This window comes from Anomaloglossus baeobatrachus, chromosome 7, assembly GCF_048569485.1.
Source record: "Anomaloglossus baeobatrachus isolate aAnoBae1 chromosome 7, aAnoBae1.hap1, whole genome shotgun sequence".
Classification (NCBI taxonomy): domain Eukaryota; kingdom Metazoa; phylum Chordata; class Amphibia; order Anura; family Aromobatidae; genus Anomaloglossus; species Anomaloglossus baeobatrachus.
Window position 1 is genome coordinate 90,468,270 of NC_134359.1, and position 18,384 is coordinate 90,486,653.

At 48.1% G+C, this 18,384-nt stretch overlaps 1 protein-coding gene across 4 annotated transcripts in view; it reads right to left on the reverse strand.

Moving 5' to 3' along the window:
- The window catches only part of TRAF3IP1 (TRAF3 interacting protein 1), a 121,610-nt gene that overhangs the window by 30,381 nt on the left and 72,845 nt on the right, over window positions 1–18,384 (reverse strand). For all 4 annotated transcript variants that reach the window (XM_075317461.1, XM_075317459.1, XM_075317460.1 and 1 more), the window contains 2 exons: window positions 16,486–16,553; window positions 1,142–1,365 (listed from right to left, as the gene is read on the reverse strand). In XM_075317461.1, coding sequence (XP_075173576.1) covers window positions 1,142–1,365; window positions 16,486–16,553 — 292 coding nt within the window. The remainder of the gene's footprint in view (window positions 1–1,141; window positions 1,366–16,485; window positions 16,554–18,384) is intronic.

Genomic DNA, 18,384 nt, shown 5'->3' on the forward strand with positions numbered 1-18,384 from the left:
AAACGCTGTGCGGCAGAAAACTAACACTGCACATCACCCTGAAAACACCACCGTCACCGTAAAACAGGATGGCAGCATCATGCTGTGGGGAGATTTTTCTTCTGGAGGTACAGGGAAGCTGGTCAGAGTTGATGGGAAGATGGATATAGCTGAATACAGCGCAATCCTGGAAGAAAACCTGTTAAAGGCTGTAAAAGACTTGAGACTGGGGAAGAAGTTCACCTTCCAGCAGGACAACGACCCTAAACACCCTGCCAGAGCTACAATGGAGGGTATAGATCAAAGCATATACATGTGTTTGAGTATCCCAGAACTAAATCCCATTGAAAATCTTTGGTAAGGCTTGGAACAACTGTTCACAGATGTTCTCCATCAAAACTCACTGGGATAGTTTACAGAAAAAAGAATTAGGAAAAATGTCAGCCCTTAGATGTGTAAAGCTGGTACATACATCCTTAAAAAGAAATGCAGCAGTGTTTGTGGTGAAAGGATGAAGTACAAATGCAGGTCACAATTTTCAGATTTATATTTTTAAAATATTCTGAAAACCATGTATCATTTCCTTTATACTTCACAAGTATTTGCTACTTTGTGTTTGTATATCACATAAAATCCCAATAAAATAAATTTACGTTTGTGGGTATAATGTGAAAAAAGCAGAAAAAAGTCTACGGGGTATGTATGAGCTTCAATACACTATATAGCAGTCACTGAGCACTATGTAAATGGTGAAATAAAAAAGACAGAAGCATTAATAAACCACTTCAGTCTTCTCCCAAAGGTCCATGGCTACGTATGACAGTTGTAGATAGGATCTTCTCCTACTAAAAGAAGTAGCTTTAACCCTGCAAGACCAAGTACTGTAAATATACAGAGCCTGTTCATCATCAGGTTAAGTCTATAATGCATCCCTAGTGGACCAAATATATTGTTTTTGCCCTGCAAGGTCTTCTCTGCTAAGCATATTGTCTCATTCTATCAAGTAATGCATTTTGTGTAACCTAATAGAAGCAGCAGTGACAAAAGCTCCATGTAATACATATAGATTTTACAACAGATTCGCTGCAAATTCTTTAGCTTTTGTTTTCCCTATCTTTTTTTTCCTACACAAACTACCGTATATCCTAAGCTTTCCAGGTACCTTTGCTCCCTTAGAAGAACTTCTGCATGCTCTCGGTTCTCCGCCCTCCACGTCTGCAATTCATTTTTCATTGTGTCCATGTCCTCTTGTATGTAGTCCATCATTTTGCCCAATGGTAAAGCACTGCGACACAAGATCTGGATGGAGCCCCTTAGTTTCTCTATTTCTTTGGTCACTAAATCCTTTTCTTTTTTGCGTCCAGTATCAGTCAAGAATAGTTTGTCCTTAACAACATTAAATACAAAACTTTGGTTATCACATGAATATCATTACACACATTTCAGACCCGTTTAGTAAGTTACAGTTACATCAATTTAGAACAAGAAGTTGAAAACGAAGACTGATAATTTAAAGGGGTTTTTCTGTCATTGATTCTCTATACAATGTAAGATTCCCCCACATCACCAACAAAATCTATCACTGCCTTTGTAATGAGCTGTATTAAAAAAAAAAATAAAAAAAAATTGCATACTACTTACTCTGCACGTTGAACTGAATAAAATAAAAACAATGCTAAAACAGCTATTTTTTTTTTAAATGTATCCACTTCCCCAAAAAACTGACTTAAAAAAAAAAAAAAAAATACAGACTGGCCCAACAGAGAATCTAAAAAGGGCGGGTGCTATGTCCCCCAATGAAGGATCCGAGAGATTTTACAGTGAGTACCCAAAATCTTCTTTTCTCTATCGCTTCACCGGGGGACACAGGAAACCATGAGACATTCCAAAGCAGTCCCCAAGGATGAAAAAAAATTAAAAAAAAAAGACTAGAAAAATGGAAAAGCATCGGCGAGATTCTCAGGTCAGAAGCTGACCACTGTAATTTGCAAGACTTTAGGGCCAAACCTGCCAAGACAAAAAAGGGTAAGAAGGTGTGTAGAACTTGGAAAGGGTAAGTACAGCTAAAAAGAAATAAATGCCTAGAGGGTTGCCAAATAGAAACATAACAACGAATGGTGCTGGAGGCCCCACAGATGAAGAGGGCGCTCTGTCCCTTGCCCAATATGTGTTCACAATAGCGTAGTAGAACCAAACCAGAAGACCATTAAGATGACGCTACAGATCACGAATAAGGAATCCAGGCATCTACGGAAGCTGTTCTAGACAGATAGGAGAGCTGAGACACATTCTGACCAGGTACAAAATATCTTAGAGGTCGGTCAGCAGGACCATAAGAAGAACTGAACAAGAGGAGACTATCTCAACCAAGGGAAGAAGAGAGTAAACCACCTTAGAAGAAGGGAGGAACCCGGATGTAGGTCCACCTTGTTTAGGCGAAGGTCAGAAAGCAAGCAGGATAAGACAGGGCTGCTAGTTCTGAGACTCGCCTCTGAAAGAGATCATTGCCGTAGAGTAAGGAAACGAAGGACTAGAATGGATGCAAACAATGATTGGCATAGAAGATTCAACACCAGAGATTCCAGAGATCTACAAGAGGCAGCTAGGAGTTTACCAAGTCTGACTGTTCATCAGAGAATGGGAACTATATTTCTTTGAGAAGGATTAAGGGCAGAGACCTTAGAAAAAAAAACTGAGGAATAGACTGAACTCAAGGTCAGACATAAAGAACGCCAGGAGGAAAGTGAAGAAGAGGGCGTCCCCACTTTGACAAAGATCAATCATCTGAATGGAGAAACTGTAAACGCTTGGAAAGAAAAGGCAGGCCCAGGGAAACCGATATGGAAGTTTCCATGAGGTGTCAGCAAGAAAGTAGACTACCTCCACGAGACAAGCGGCTACCTCTATAGACTTGAATGCTTTGATAATTCCGGAACTAGAGGATGATGAACGGAAGAGGGAAGGGTGGGTATTCTAGGAGATCACCAGAGCATCTAAACCAACTGGACGCAGGACCTTGAAACAAACTGAGAGACCCTGTAACATACCACAGATGCCATTAGATAGAAGACAGGGGTGCTCTGCAGTAAATGAATATGGATGAAAACAGTCTGATGAGGCTACCGCTTCTCCTGTCAAAGGTCTCTCGCAGGTTAGGAAGAAGGCAGTCCGTAGTTTACTTCAGAGATGTGAACTACTAAAAGTATCGTACACACTGTTAGTCCATGACCAGATACCTCTGCCATGACTGACTTGGTAAATGATGAAGATCGCGGTGTTGTCAATAGATGTGGAGGACGGCTTGACAGATCATACCAAGGGAGGAGAGGCAAATGAACAACTGTGAGTTCCAAGTGCAGAAAGGCGAGAAGGCTTGATGAGACTACCAAGTGTCCTGAACTGATACACTGGAGTAAAACTTCCTAACTGGCGTCCATCCGCACAATATTCCAACGATTGAAAGGATCTTGAGAAGAATGAGATAATAACAATACTACCAGACTAAGATTACAAGTTTGGGGACAGTCCGTTATATAAAACAAAGTCTTGGAGAAGTGGAGCATGGATTCAGAGTGATCAAGTTCCAAGAAGAAGATTAGCAAAACTATCTACAGGTTAGGGGGGACTCTTGTGCTGATCGAAAGAGCGTGCTTCAGATGAATAAGCACTGGGTTGAAATAGGAGATGACTTCAACCTGTGGAAGGTCAATCCCAAATGAGAAGTCTGCTCCAAGAGACTAGGATAAGGAATACCAAGATCCCTCTGGTGCAAAAAAAAAAAAAAAAAAAAAAAAAAAAAAAAAATATAGGCTACGCCACTGATATGATCCTTGTAAGAACACTGGGGTAGTGGCTAAATCACTGGGAACTCCCTGAGCTTACAGAAAGAAAATTTGGACTCTGGCAATTTGGAAAAGAAGATGAACAGGGGCATCTTCAAGTGCACTGAGGAAACAAAACGAGGAGGTTCCATGGAGGTTATCCCCAGTAGCAGAGATTTCATCCTGGAGAGTGAAGAGGAACATATCAGTATGTCAGCTTGAGAACCAGAGAAGGACCGTCCTACTATTGGACCTAGAAGAGGTCTAAAGAAAAAAAAAAACAGAAGAAATGAATGGAGTAAGACTACGTGAAAATAGGGAAAAAATATACAATTCCCAGTGGAGTTCTCCACGACGGGATATGAACCCAGAAAAATGAGGGTTGAAGAATGGAACTAGCTCAAGGAGAGTTCCTCATATAGAGGATATTTCTTCTGGCATATGCTGGTAAAGAGGCAACACTGATGAGAAATATGCACGCCAGGAGGACGACTAGTCCAGCCAATGGCATCACATACTTGCGATTTCTGGGGTGGCTCTTGTCCATCTCAGGCCCAGAGGAGGGACAGTCCTAAAGAGAAGAAACAATTGATCGTCTGCATGCAGAACCACTATCTTGACATAAGCCACCACAATCATGCTGGGAACTTTCAGCAGCTGTAAAGAGAGATCAGAGAGCTACTTACTCATATAGGCAAACTGCTCTGCGAGGTCCAACAACACGTTGAAAGAACCCCGGAAATATGCCTGGGGCAGGAAAACTTGACAGCAGGGACAGCCTCGCCAAGACAACAAGCACTGAAAAACTGGTTAAAACAAAGGCTGGCTCTGTGAACTGCAGCGGTCGTCTTAGCCAATGATTCTGTATGCCAATATGAGCTGTTCGGGTGAAAACAGAGCTAAAACATGAGAGTTGTGAGCTAGTCACTGAGAGGGAAAGACAAAAACGTGACTAAAAATACAGGTGAAGCACATGTAGTGATCCGAATTCTGTAAGAAAGAAGAGCTAAGTGCCGACTAACCGACATGGAGGCTGAGGCAATGATATTGCCCAAGGCCACTGGGACCACTCTGCGATCAGACATGTTTTTCATGATAGATGGTGGGTCTGACTCACTTACAGTAAACAGATCACTTGGATGGTTTTTGCAATCAGCCATATGGTTAGTGGTAGATGGTGGGTCTGCCTCACTGGATAGTGGACAAAGCCCTTGGACTGCTGCTGCGATCAGCCGTGTGGTGCGTGATAGATAGTGGATCAGACTAACTTGTTAGTGGACCGCTGCTGAGGTCAGCGTTGTGGCTCGTGGTAGGTGATGGGACTGACTCACTGTGGATAGTGGACAGAGTACCAGTCGGTTGTTGGCATAGGTAAATGCTCCATAGCTGCAGTTGAGGTTTGGATGATATGGAGGAATATGACACAGATAGGGGATCCACGTTCTCCACACCATTCTCTAAGTGCAGTAACTGGCCTGGAGAGAGGAAGGCTTCAATAGGCTGAGCGGGCGTAGGGGTTGGCTCGGCTGAAAAAGGGCTCTAGGACTGCCCATTCACCTATCATTGGAGGCGAGGGCCTATATCTTGGAATTTATCTGTCCGCAGTGGCTAGTGCAGAGGAAACCAAAAAAGGTTGGATGGGACTAAAAGAGGAGCCTGTTGTTCAACAGTGAAAACAAAAGCCCCCACTGCCAGAAGTTGCCTGAAAGGAGAGCGCAAGTACCTTTTACTAAACATGAAATCCAGCTCTTTCTTCAGACTTGGAAGACTGTCTTCAGGAGTGGAGCAGAGTCTGGCGGTACAAGGTCCGTCTTCCCTCCCTGCACCATCTCCCTCTAGTGGCAGAGCAGTGCTAGAGATGTATGGCAGGGACCATCCACCCGGATGCCTCTAACCACTGGAGTGTTGGAAGGGGGGTGGGGGGAGGTTCCTGCCCGACAGACCACAGAGGATACGATGTTGATCAGAACACACTGCTCTTCAGGTCTCTTAGGAGGTTACAGAGTGGTTTTCCCACTCTTTTTACCCAAATACGAGCGGAGCCTGAGACCAAAAAAGGGTAAGTATACGAAAACAACAAATGAAAGGTAGAAGCGGGTCCAAGGGGAACCATGTCTGCCTCCTAGAGACACTAAGCTAAAACTGATTAGCTTGGCTCCAGTTGGTGGATGTATCCTACTGAGGAGGAGCTAACTTTTCTACTTGCATAGTGGCAGCCTCCTAGTGGCAGCAGCATCATACACCCATGGGTTTCTGTGTCCCCAATGAAGCAATAGAAAAAGTTTCTTTTGTGCAACATTTAAAAATCTAAAAAAAAAATAAAAAAAAATTTGGTATCGCAATAATTGTAACAACTTGCAAAAATAAAATTATTGTCTAACTTATACTGCAAAGAGACTTCTGAAATAACAAAACGCTAGGTTGCATCATTAAAGGGTTCTCTGTCCAGTGATGCCAACTTATATATCGGAAATGAGGGCACTCCTGGCCAGATATGTGTGTGGCGCCCCTTACCCGGTCAGGCACCACTGAGTATTGCACCCATGCTGGGACAGTACTTCCAGGTAATCCTAAGGGCCAAAATGAGGTGTGTACGCACAGACACATAGCAACCAGTTCTTCCACACCATTAGATGGGACGCTTGGGCAGTCTCTGGAGGGGTCTGGCCTTCAAATCTTATCAAGGGGTGAAGCGGAGGGGCTGGGAGCTAGAAAGTGCAGAGGTTGTTAGGAAAGGAGGAGGAGGAGGAGAGCCAGTCTAGTAGTGGTGGTGAGCGGCGGTCGCGAGGCACATTCGCGCGCGGCCACTAGTCAGACCCTGCACGGGGTAGTAGCCGTTAGCGGGGGAGAACGGTCACCTGGTCAGTCAGTCAGAGAGAGGATGAGGCTGCCGGTGACTAGGCACGTACAGGGTACAGGTCCCTAGAGCAGACTTCGGTTCAATGACCTGCTAAACCTGCAGGTGAAGGGGAACTACAAGTACCTCAACAACCTTACAGAGTCCGAGCCTCAGCAGCAACGCAGGGACCCATAAGGGGACAGAGCCTGAAGCCATCTCACTTGGTCCACGCTGCCGGCAAACGGGCCGAACACAGGGGAGAAAAGGCAGTAGCGTCTCCCTGGATAGACCTCCATGGTACTTCACGTCAGGGGGTTATCCGAACACAGAGTGCTAGGAAGGCGAGCTAATAGGTACCCTCAGACTGGCCCGAAGGAACCCTGGTCTTACCTGGTTAATCACAGCAACGCCCGGGTCAGCTCACAGCAACATCAGAGTGAGTAAAAACCAGTCGAAAGACTTTTGGACTCAGCCTGTGTTATTCTGGGACCTGCTATCCTACTCACCCGAGCCCCTGGGGCCTGCCTCACTCACGGGAGGCTATATCTTCTGGCTGCAGACCCCATCAGCCCCAGACACTCGTAAAACCTGCAGCGGCGGTCATTTACATATCTGACCGCAAGTCGTGAGTGGCGTCACAACATATAAAATAAAAACTGAAATTACCTGTTGCCATATCGAACAAGTCCTGTGGCGTCCCTGAAGAAGATCATCACCCCTGGGGCGTCACATGTGCATGATCAGCACGTACCAATCAGATGACCTAATCTAATGAACAGGAGACCTGCACGATATCTGCAGCTTGTGAGCACGCCTTGGTAGATTGGGGGGAGGGTGAGTTGAAAATTCATTGCCACTTCTTACCTCCGATATGGATGAAGCCAGATATCCCCTCTAACTGACCCTAATTGTTATAATATCTAATGGGTTTTGCCACCAAGTCAAATTCAGCCAATTCTACCCCTCTCAAGGTCTTATCTGACCCAGTAACTGCTTTAATTCCCAAATGTCAATAATTTCCACTGTATATACCCATACTCTTGTATTATATACATAGTGGTAAAATTTAAGTTGTCTGAAAAATGAAATTGTCACCACAGTCTTGTTCCACATGCTAAGCTTTTATCAATGATTAATGAGCATCATAAAACGAGTATCAAGAGAAGTATAACCACCAACTACACAGGCTTTATATCTCAAGTGCTCGTGGTCATCAGAGTCCACTAACTGGAGGCTTATTAAAACTATAATTTCCGTTCTACAGCTGAAGTTCTACAGGTCCCTCAGGGTTCATATACTAAACGGAGTCACGCTGCCAAAGAAACACTTTCTATTGCTACAAATCCCATCTAGACCATGGATGTAATGATTTCCAACTGTAAACTGAGCACAGGTGGATTGACTCCAACATGAGACAATATAATCATGAGATGGAAAGATCTGCTAGGATGCAATTATGCAGATGTCAGTTCAGTACAAAACAAAAATAGCATGAAATAGGAATGTGAAGAGATACGTTCTTTAAAGGGTTATTCCGATCTCAGCCTTTCATGGCTATAACAGGAACAACTCTGTGCAGGCTTCCAACACTGTAGGTAGAGCTACGGCAATTTCTTCTCCATATTCCCAGCAATGCAAGCGCTTGAATATGTTGCGGGATAAGTTATATTTTTCACTATTATGGTACATAACTTTTATTAAAGAGAGACTGTGATCGGGGGCTCATGATTAACAGGGAGATGTCAGCATACGTGTGCCAAGGAGCTCCTGAATAAATCCTACAATTATCTGGATATCACCATCTGAACACTCATATTTTTGACTTCAGAAGCCTCCTGTGAGCCATTGGATTTATTTGCGTGCCTCCAAAAACAGTGGTGAGCAGGATAGCCGGTAAAAAGGGCAGAGCGGGACGTGATATTGGCTTTTCCAATACAGCGCCAGAACAGTCTGAAAAAGATAGGGCGGCGGAGGTTGCTGCGTGCCAGGAGCGTCTCGCAAGGGTGTTTCCTAATGGACCCGTGAATGCTACTTCTGAGCGGGGAAGGCAGCCGGGGATCCAGGAGTACATGGGGCAGAGGAAGACTCTAAGATGGAGTGGCCTCCAGTCAACACGGGCCATCTTGTTCTCCTGAAAATCTGCCTAGCAATGATATTCTGTCTCTTCCTAGAAGCTGTGAATCCCAAGCGCTCTAATTATCAGTCCCTTAGATAACTGTATGATTGTACTCACACTTCAAAGCATCAACAGATAGTTTTAAACTCAGCCAAACGATGACTTGTAGAAATACCAGGAGAAAAGCTTTAGTTTTCTTCTAGAATCTTGTATTAAGTACAAAGTAAAGGCAGGTGAAAAGGAATAATCTGTACAGGGTTGTAGACATGGGTCTTCAGCAATGGTTCCTCTCTAGACTAAACTGAGGAGGAAGGGAGGAGCATTCTATACAGAAGCCAACTAAGGGAGGAACATAAGGACAAACTTCAGTCTAAATCTACCTAGTAACAATAAGGAATTTCCTTATAGGAGGAAAAATATGCAATGCAAGAAAAATATACAAACACGCTGTTCCCATTCATGGACACAACAAATGATGTGCAGCTGGATTCTGATCTGAGAGATGTGGAGAGTGAGTCTTTGCAAACTGAACCAACCATATGAGATGTATTTGCAGCAGTTTTCCTCTGCAACACCACTTTGGCCTCCTTGAGTATGCATATGGAAAGTCTTAGCAAGGACATGTCCATGATGAAAAAAGGTCTAAAAAAAGAGTAAATGAGAGGATGAAAGAGGCTGAGGGAAGAGTGAATACATTAGAAGAACAAATCCCGGTCATCCAGAAAGATGCTGAAAAGAATGCACAAAGTATTCATGTTCTCTAGAATAAGACAGATGACCTGAAAAACAGGCATAGAAGGAACACCATCCGGTGGTTGGCATTCCAGAAAGAGCAGAGGGAGGAGATGCAGTTACTTTTTTGAAACTTTGCTCTGAAAAAGTTTTGGAAAAGACGCGCTTTCACCGTTCTTTGCCATAGAAAAGACTCACAGGGTCCCAATGCATCCATTACCTCCCAGGGTGCCACCTCGCTCTCTATTGATTAAGATACTCCACTTTGAAGATCGGGACACTATACTATGCAAGGTGAGAGATCATTTTTGATCTTGGGGAACGTAGTGTATCTGTATTTCCAGACTTCTTTGCTGAGGTTCAGAAAAGAAGGATTTTTGTGAACTCACCGTAAAATCTCTTTCTCTGAGTCTTAATTGGGGGACACAGGACCATGGGTTATGCTGCTGTCACTAGGAGGCTGACACTAAGTAAACATAAAAAGTTAGCTCCTCCCTAGCAGTATACACCCCGAGCCGGAGGCGGGCTCAGATCAGTTTGGTGCACAAGCAGTAGGAGGAGTACCAGAATCACCATACATAAAACAAGTTGTAACTAAAACAATGCAGCCGTGCGAACAAGAGGTCTATGAACATAAGACCGCTGAAAATAGCAGGCAAATGCAATTAAACAACCAAAAAACCAAGCAGGGTGGGTGCTGTGTCCCCCAATGAAGACTCAGAGAAAGAGATTTTACGGTGAGTACACAAAAATCCTACTTTCTCTATCGTTTCATTGGGGGACACAGGACCATGGGACGTCCAAAAGCAGTCCCTGGGTGGGAATACCGAAGCCCGCAGATAGGAAGAAAACAACAACCTCCCTCGGCGGGCTTGTACTATAATTGAATGCTGTCACCCTATTACAGGTGTGCAACTGCTGCCTGCAAGACCTTTCTCCCAAAACTAGCATCTGCCGATGCTTGGGTGTGAACCTGGTAGAACCTAGTAAAGGTGTGCAGGCTAGACCAGGTGGCGGCCTTGCAGACCTGGTCGGCCGACGCCTGATGCCTAATCGCCCAAGAGGCTCCCACTGCACGGGTAGAGTGCGCCCTTACCCCCCGCGGCGGAGACTTGTCCCGAATCCGATAGGCCTCTGATATGGCGGAACGGATCCATCTGGCAATTGTGGCTTTGGATGCCGATTCACCCCTCTTGGGACCAGAAGGGAGGACAAACAGACCATCCGACTTACGGAACGGCGCGGTTCTGGAGACATAAATTCTAAGGGCGCGCACCAGGTCCAGGGTGTGCAAGGACCTCTCCAAGCTGTGAGAGGGGCCAGGACAGAAGGACGGAAGAACGTTTTCTTCGTTAAGATGGAACGGGGAGACCACCTTTGGGAGAAAGGCGGGATCTGGCCGGAGAACCGCTTTGTCCTGGTGAAAAATCAAAAAGGGGGCACGACAAGAGAGAGCTGCCAGCTCTGACGTCCTGCGAATAGAAGTGATGGCAACGAGGAACACCACCTTCCAAGACAGGTGAGAAAGGGAAGAATCCCGCAAGGGCTCGAATGGGGGACCCTGAAGCGACCCTAGGACTAGATTAAGGTCCCACGGTTCTAGAGGCCGACGGTACGGCGGGGCCAGGTGGGCCACTCCCTGGATGAAGGTCTTAACCTGTGGACGAGAGGCCAGTGGCTTCTGAAACAGGATTGACAACGCCGATACCTGGCCCTTTAGTGTTGCGAGCGAGAGACCCGCATCTAGGCCTGACTGCAAGAATGCCAATAGGGAAGGAAGGGAGAAGGCGAGAGGAGAAGAAATACTATGCTCTTCACACCACCTGAAGAAAACCTTCCACGTGCGGTAGTATATTCTTGATGAAGATGGCTTCCTGGCCCTAATCATTGTCTGTATCACTCTTGAAGAAAAACCAGCCTTAGCTAGAACCCAGGATTCAATGGCCAGGCCGTCAAATTTAGGACCTGTGAGTTCTGATGGAAAAGAGGTCCCTGCTGCAGGAGATCTGGACGATCTGGAAGACGCCACGGAGCGTCTGCAAGGAGCTAAGTGAGTTCCGCGAACCATGCTCGCCTGGGCCAGTCCGGAGCCACTAGGATGACCGGTATTCCTTCTGCCTTGATCTTCTTGAGGACCCTCGGGATCAGAGGGAGCAGAGGGAAGATGTACGGGAGACTGAACTGGCTCCATGACAGGGTGAGGGCGTCGACTCCTAAAGCCAAGCGGTCGCGGCACCGCGCTACAAATTGCGGAACCTGACAGTTGAACCGAGAGGCCATTAGGTCCACATCCGGAACTCCCCATCTGTCGCAGATCTTGTTGAATACTTCCCGGTTGAGGGACCATTCTCCGGAGGCGAGGCCTTCCCTGCTGAGGAAGTCCGCCGCCCAATTGTCCACGCCTGGGATGTGTACCGCTGAGATCATGGAGTGATGACACTCGGCCCAGTGCAAAATCTTCTTGACTTCTCGCATCGCCCCGACACTTCTTGTGCCGCCTTGGTGGTTGATGTACGCCACCGCCGTCGCATTGTCCGACTGGATCCTGACCGGGCAACCCTGTACTAGGTGCCGAAACTGCTGCAAGGCTAGCCGGATGGCTCTTATCTCCAGAATGTTGATCTGGAGACAACTCTCCCGCGGTGTCCATCGGCCCTGCGCTGTGTGATGCCGAAACACTGCTCCCCAGCCCTGGAGACTGGCGTCGGTGGTCACTATCTTCCAGTGGAGCAGGAGGAAAGACCTTCCTGATGCGAGGATGCGTTGATTGAGCCACCAACGGAGGGAGTGGCGGGTCTCCGGCGAAAGATGAAACCTGCGGTCCAGAGAAAAGGGAGATCTGTCCCACTTCTTCAGCAAGGCCAGCTGGAGGGGCCGGAGGTGGAACTGTGCAAAGGGCACCGCTTCCATCGCCGCCACCATACGACCAAGGACTCGCATGCCGAACCTGATGGAAACTTGGCGCTGACGCCGGAGAGCGCGGAGGCCTCGTTGCAGGGAGGACATCTTCTCCTGTGTGAGGAAAACTCGCCCTTGGGTGGTATCGAATACCATGCCTAAAAAGGTGATCCGACGGGCCGGGGTCAGAGAGGACGTCTTCCGATTGATCAGCCACCCTAACCGTGAAAGGGTGTCGATCGTGACCTGAACCCCAAGACGACAGTCCTCGAAAGAAGAACCTTTTAACATATCGTCCAAGTACGGGATGACCATAACACCCCTGGAATGTAGGACGGACATGGCAGCCGCCATGATCTTCGTAAAGACCCTGGGGGCGGATGCGAGGCCGAAGGGAAGAGCCGTGAACTGGAAATGATCTTCCGCTATCGCAAAGCGGAGGAACTGTTGGTGAGAGGTGGCTATCGGGACGTGAAGATAGGCGTCTTGAATATCCAGCGATGCCAGGAATTCGCCGACCTCCATGGACGCGATCACGGACCGGAGTGACTCCATTCGAAACGGCCGAGGCCTCACCGACCTGTTTAGAAGCTTTAGGTCGAGGACGGGGCGGACAGAGCCGTCCTTCTTGGGGACCACGAAAAGGTTGGAATAGAACCCCTTGAAACGTTCTGCGGGAGGGACTGGTACCACGACTCCGGCTCAGAGGAGGGAGTCTATGGAGTGAAGGAACGCGCGAGCCCGCGCGGGAGACTCGGGAGGGCGAGATAGGAAAAAACGTCTCGGCGGCTTTGCCTCGAATTCTATTTTGTAGCCTGATGTGATGATCTCTCTGACCCAGGCATCGGCGGTCAGGGGGATCCACACATGCTGGAAACGAGACAGACGCCCTCCCACGAGTCTGGTGCTGTTGCGCGTCGACCGCAAGTCACTTGGAGGAACGTCGGCGGTAACCGTAAGAGGATTTCGTGGACTGGCGGGGACGTGAACGCCAGGCGGGATTGGTCTTGAATGACGGGGTCCTTCCTGTCTCTCGGAGGAGAGCGGCTTTTTCGCGGCTGGGGAGTGGAGTTGAAGCTGCGAAAGGGCCGGAAACGAGCGGTGGGGCGCCGATTCTGGAAGCGCTTGGGGCGCAATTGGGGGAGAGATGTACTCTTTCCTCCCGTTGCATCGGAGATCAACTGGTCCAGCTTATCTCCGAAAAGACGTTCCCCTAGGAAGGGCAGGGAAGTTAGTGACTTCTTAGAGGCCGCATCCGCGTTCCAGGACCGGAGCCAGAGGGCTCGACGGATGGCCACATTGTTGCTGGCGGCCTGGGCCGCGCAATTTGCAGACGCCAGGGCTGCATTGAGCAGGTACTCACCCGCGAGGGAAATCTGCGAGGCGATGGGAACCAGGTCCGGATTGGCAGGAATGGCGCGTAGACCGCAGCGTAGCGTGTCCGCCCAGGACATCAGAGCCTGAGCAACCCAAACCGAGGCAAAGGCCGGTGAGAGGGATGTGCCCGCTGCCTCGAAGGCGGAACGGGCCAACCTGTCAATAGTACGGTCCGTAGGGTCCTTGAGAGACGTACCGTTAGTGAGTGGAAGGACTGTGTGAGAAGACAGGCGGGAGATTGGGGGGGGGTCGACCACAGGGGAGCCTGCCCAATCCTTTCGAAGACCCTCAGGAAAGGGATAATGCAAATCAATGGACTTACCGCTGGTAAATACCTTGTCCGGCTGTTGCCTGTGGCTGTGCAGTAACTCAGCGAATTCTGGATGTCCGCTGAATGCGCTCTGGGCCCGCTTCATCCGCTTAAACGAGACCTGGGTGCTCTGGGAGGAGACTGGGTCCACCTGTACCTTTAGAGTCTGGTTTACTGCTTCTATCAGGCTATTCACCATGCGCCGAATATCAGCCGCCTGCTCTGAGTCCAGCAGGGGTGCTGCATCGGAATCATCATCGGAGCGGTCAGACGACTCCCTGGAGGAATGATGGTCTGGACCTGGGGATGAAGGTGAAACCTGGGAAGAGGCTGAAGACGAGACCTGGCGGGTCCGCTTCTGAGCAGCAAAGGAGGAGGTCCCTGCAACGGGGCTCACCTGCTCCGGAGGCGATTGCGTCGGGTCTGCGGGAGTCTGGGCGAGCGACGGCAGCAGGCGCAGTGCTTGCGCGATGGTCCGAGAAGCCTCAGAGAGGGAATCTACGGACTGGGACAGGGACGCTAGCCAGTCGGGGGGGGGCGGGACGCAAGGCCCTGCAGCATATGGCGCTGTGGCGTCTGCGGTATCAGAAGCGTCGGCCGCGGAGTCCTGCGGAGGCTGCGCGTCTGTAGAACAGACGGAGCATAGTGGGGCGTCCTGGCCCTGGGAAAATTTGGTCTTGCAGGAGGAGCATGCAAAAAATAAGGCAAAGGGGGCCTGCTTGGGTCGGGTGGACTTAGCATTAGGCATGGTGAAAACAAGTACTCTCCCTGGTGGCTGCTAGGAAGGAGACAGGAGAGGGTTAACTCGTCCCTAAACTCAGAGAACGCTACCTAGTGAGGGCTACTCCTTAGGAGCAGAGCTTACCCAGGTCCTGTGTGCTGCCCACCAGTCCAGAAGAGGGAGTCCAGGAGTGAGCTGGCCAGAAGAGTCAGAACGCCGGCTCGCTGCAGCCTCAGGGGACCAGAGACAGGCTAAAATGGCGAGGGGACGCTGGAGGAGGCTGGGGGAGGAGCAGCATTCCGGCGCGAAAAACCGGAGGATCCACAGCCCCCACCATGAGCCAGGAGGCTGAGCGGTGGGAGGATATAGGGGCAGACGACCGGCGGCCAATAGCGCTGCAGCGGGGGCGTGGCTAGGACGCAGGAGCGACTAGGCCGAGACCGGGGGCTAAATTTATGGAGAGGGCCGGGGGAAAGTGCAGGAGAGGTCGGTCCTACCTGTAATCGGCGGCGCCGGCCCAGCGACGGATGCGGTGCAGGCAGGGCGCCCTGCCCCTGCCTGTGTACAGTGCTACTCGTCCAGGAAGACTCCGGGGGAGAGCGTGCTGAGGCAGGGAAGTGGACATCATGATGGGGGTAGCAGCCCCCTTGCAGGAGAAGGCAGCGTGACAGGGCCCCATCGATTACACACGCTGCGGAGGTTCCATCCCTGCTGTACTCCCCTGTACGCCCTTTGGGGTGATACCGCAGGGCGAATCAGGGGTGCCCACAACAACCTGCCCACACGCGCATCCCCGGGAGTGGTACCACGGGGATGGACGGGGGAGAGGGCCCGAAATCTCAAGCCCCTGCGACCCTGGGGAGTGGTACCCACAGGGCTGCGGAGGATGAGTGAAGCGAATACCTGCAGAGAAAAAGAAGACAGGTATGAGAGCGATGAGCGGCGCCGAAATAAAAGAAAAAAAGCGCAAAAACATACATGGCTGAGGGGGGCCGAGATGGCCCACATCAGCCTCCTACGACACTAAGCTAAAACTGATCTGAGCCCGCCTCCGGCTCGGGGTGTATACTGCTAGGGAGGAGCTAACTTTTTATGTTTACTTAGTGTCAGCCTCCTAGTGACAGCAGCATAACCCATGGTCCTGTGTCCCCCAATGAAACGATAGAAAAAGAGAGCTTGGTATATGGCTTTAAAGAAATGTCTGTGTGCCCTGGACATTTCCTACACATTGCTGTAACCTGCTCGGCTGCAAAGCACAGCTTTTGGCAAAGTATGTATATCTGAATCCTACAAGGAAGCTCTTCTGTGAATGGACCCTAATGAGGGGCGGCTGTGTCAGGATGGGCTTTGACTTAAAATACGTTTTCCACCGAGATATGAAGCGAAGGGCATATTTCTTCTACTTATACTTCTGAGATGTTCTATTTTGATATACAGTGCCTTGTGAAAGTATTCAGCCCCCTTGAATTTTTTAACCTTTTCCCACATTTCAGGCTTCAAATATAAAAGATAAAAATGTTAATGTTTGAACCATAGCTGTAAATATGAAGAAGATTTTACTTATGAAAATATATTTATTATAAAACTGCAAATCAGAAGATCCTAGAGATTTTGCAAGTCATATAAAATATAGAAACCAGAATTAATGGCATTAGTCTCGATTTTAACATGAAATTCAATTGTAGCTCTCACCTTACTGGCAGCATCATGCTGGGTCTCATAGTCCTTCTTGGTTTCTAAGATTTTCTTAACAAGACTACCTGAAAAACATGGTATTAAAATCTCAGCATTTAAAGAATAAACAAAAGAAGGGAATGTTAGCTGTTGTCAAACATCTATTATCTAAAATAATCAGTTTCCACGTGATATTTTGACTCAATATTTTGCTGACTGAACAGAGCACTATTCTGAAGCCAGTCACAGCTGATTGGTTTTAAAGATATAAATATTTAAGATAAAAAAAAATAAATTGTAAAAAGGTAGACAAGCCCTTTAATTCCATGGTTGTGTGAAAGAAAGCTGGGAATATTAAAGATTAAGCACTGTATACAAAAAAAAATGGAGCTTGTGAATTTCAATTCGAGAATCAGTTATGAATTGTGGAACCTATCGCATTTGGTAAAAAAAAAATATGTTCTTATTGTGTGCTGTAAGTGCAGAACCGCTGTATAAACACATGTATGACGAGATCTGCAGCATATGCAATCTTTACACACTTCAAAGGTTTAAGCTGACAGTTAAATATTTATAATTTTTCATAAACATATATAATCGTGTAGATATATACAGTACAGACCAAAAGTTTGGACACACCTTCTCATTCAATGAGTTTTCTTTATTTTCATGACTCTGAGAATTGTACATTGATTCACATTGAAGGCATCAAAACTTTGAATTAAAACATGTGGAATGAAATACTTAAAAAAAAAGTGTGAAACAGCTGAAAAAAGAGAATTTTGTTTACTTACCGTAAATTCTTTTTCTTATAGTTCCGTATTGGGAGACCCAGACCATGGGTGTTTAGCTTCTGCCTCCGGAGGACACACAAAGTACTACACTTAAAAGTGTAGCTCCTCCCTCTGAGCTTATACACCCCCTGCTAGCCAGTCCTAGCCAGTTTACTGCAAAAGCTGAAGGAGAATAGCCACCCACAAGTAGAACAGAGCAAGAGCCGGAACAACCGGAGACTCTGTCCACGACAACAGCCGGTGAAAACACGCGGAACAAGAAATTGCCAACAGGCAACAGGGAGGGTGCTGGGTCTCCCAATACGGAACTATAAGAAAAAGAATTTACGGTAAGTAAACAAAATTCTCTTTTTCTTTATCGTTCCTTTCGGAGACCCAGACCATGGGACGTCCCAAAGCAGTCCCTGGGTGGGAAATAAACAGAAAAACTAAGAAGTAGGCAGAACCTAACTTCACAAATAGGCGACCGCCGCCTGAAGGATGCGTCTGCCCAAGCTCGCATCTGCCGAAGCATGAGCATGCACTTGGTAGTGCTTCGAGAAGGTATGCAGGCTAGTCCAAGTGGCAGCCTGATAGACTTGTTGAGCCGTAGCCTGGTGCCTAAAAGCCCAAGAGGCACCGACAGCTCTGGTCGAGTGTGCTTTGATCCACGGCGGGGGAGGCACCTGAGTACTCTAGTAGGCGTCCGAAATGGTCGATCTAATCCAACGGGCCAAGGTCGGCTTAGAAGCAGAGAGACCCTTGCACCGACCTGTGGTTAGCACAAAAAGAGAGGTGCACCTCCTGAGCGCAGCGGTGCGAGATACATAGATCCGGAGAGCACGCACCAGATCCAGAGTATGCAGCGCTTTTTCAAAGCGATGAACAGGGGCCGGACAGAAGGAAGGTAAGGTAATGTCCTGGTTAAGGTGGAAGGGAGAGACCACCTTAGGAAGAAAGTCCGGAGTCGGACGGAGAACCACCTTGTCTTGATGAAAAACTAAAAGGGGTGACTCCGAAGAGAGCGCGGCCAAATCAGAGACTCTCCTGGAGAGAAGTTATGGCAACTAGAAAGGCCACTTTCTGAGAAAGACGATACAAAGAAACCTCCCTAAGAGGCTCAAAAGGGGGTTTCTGCAATACC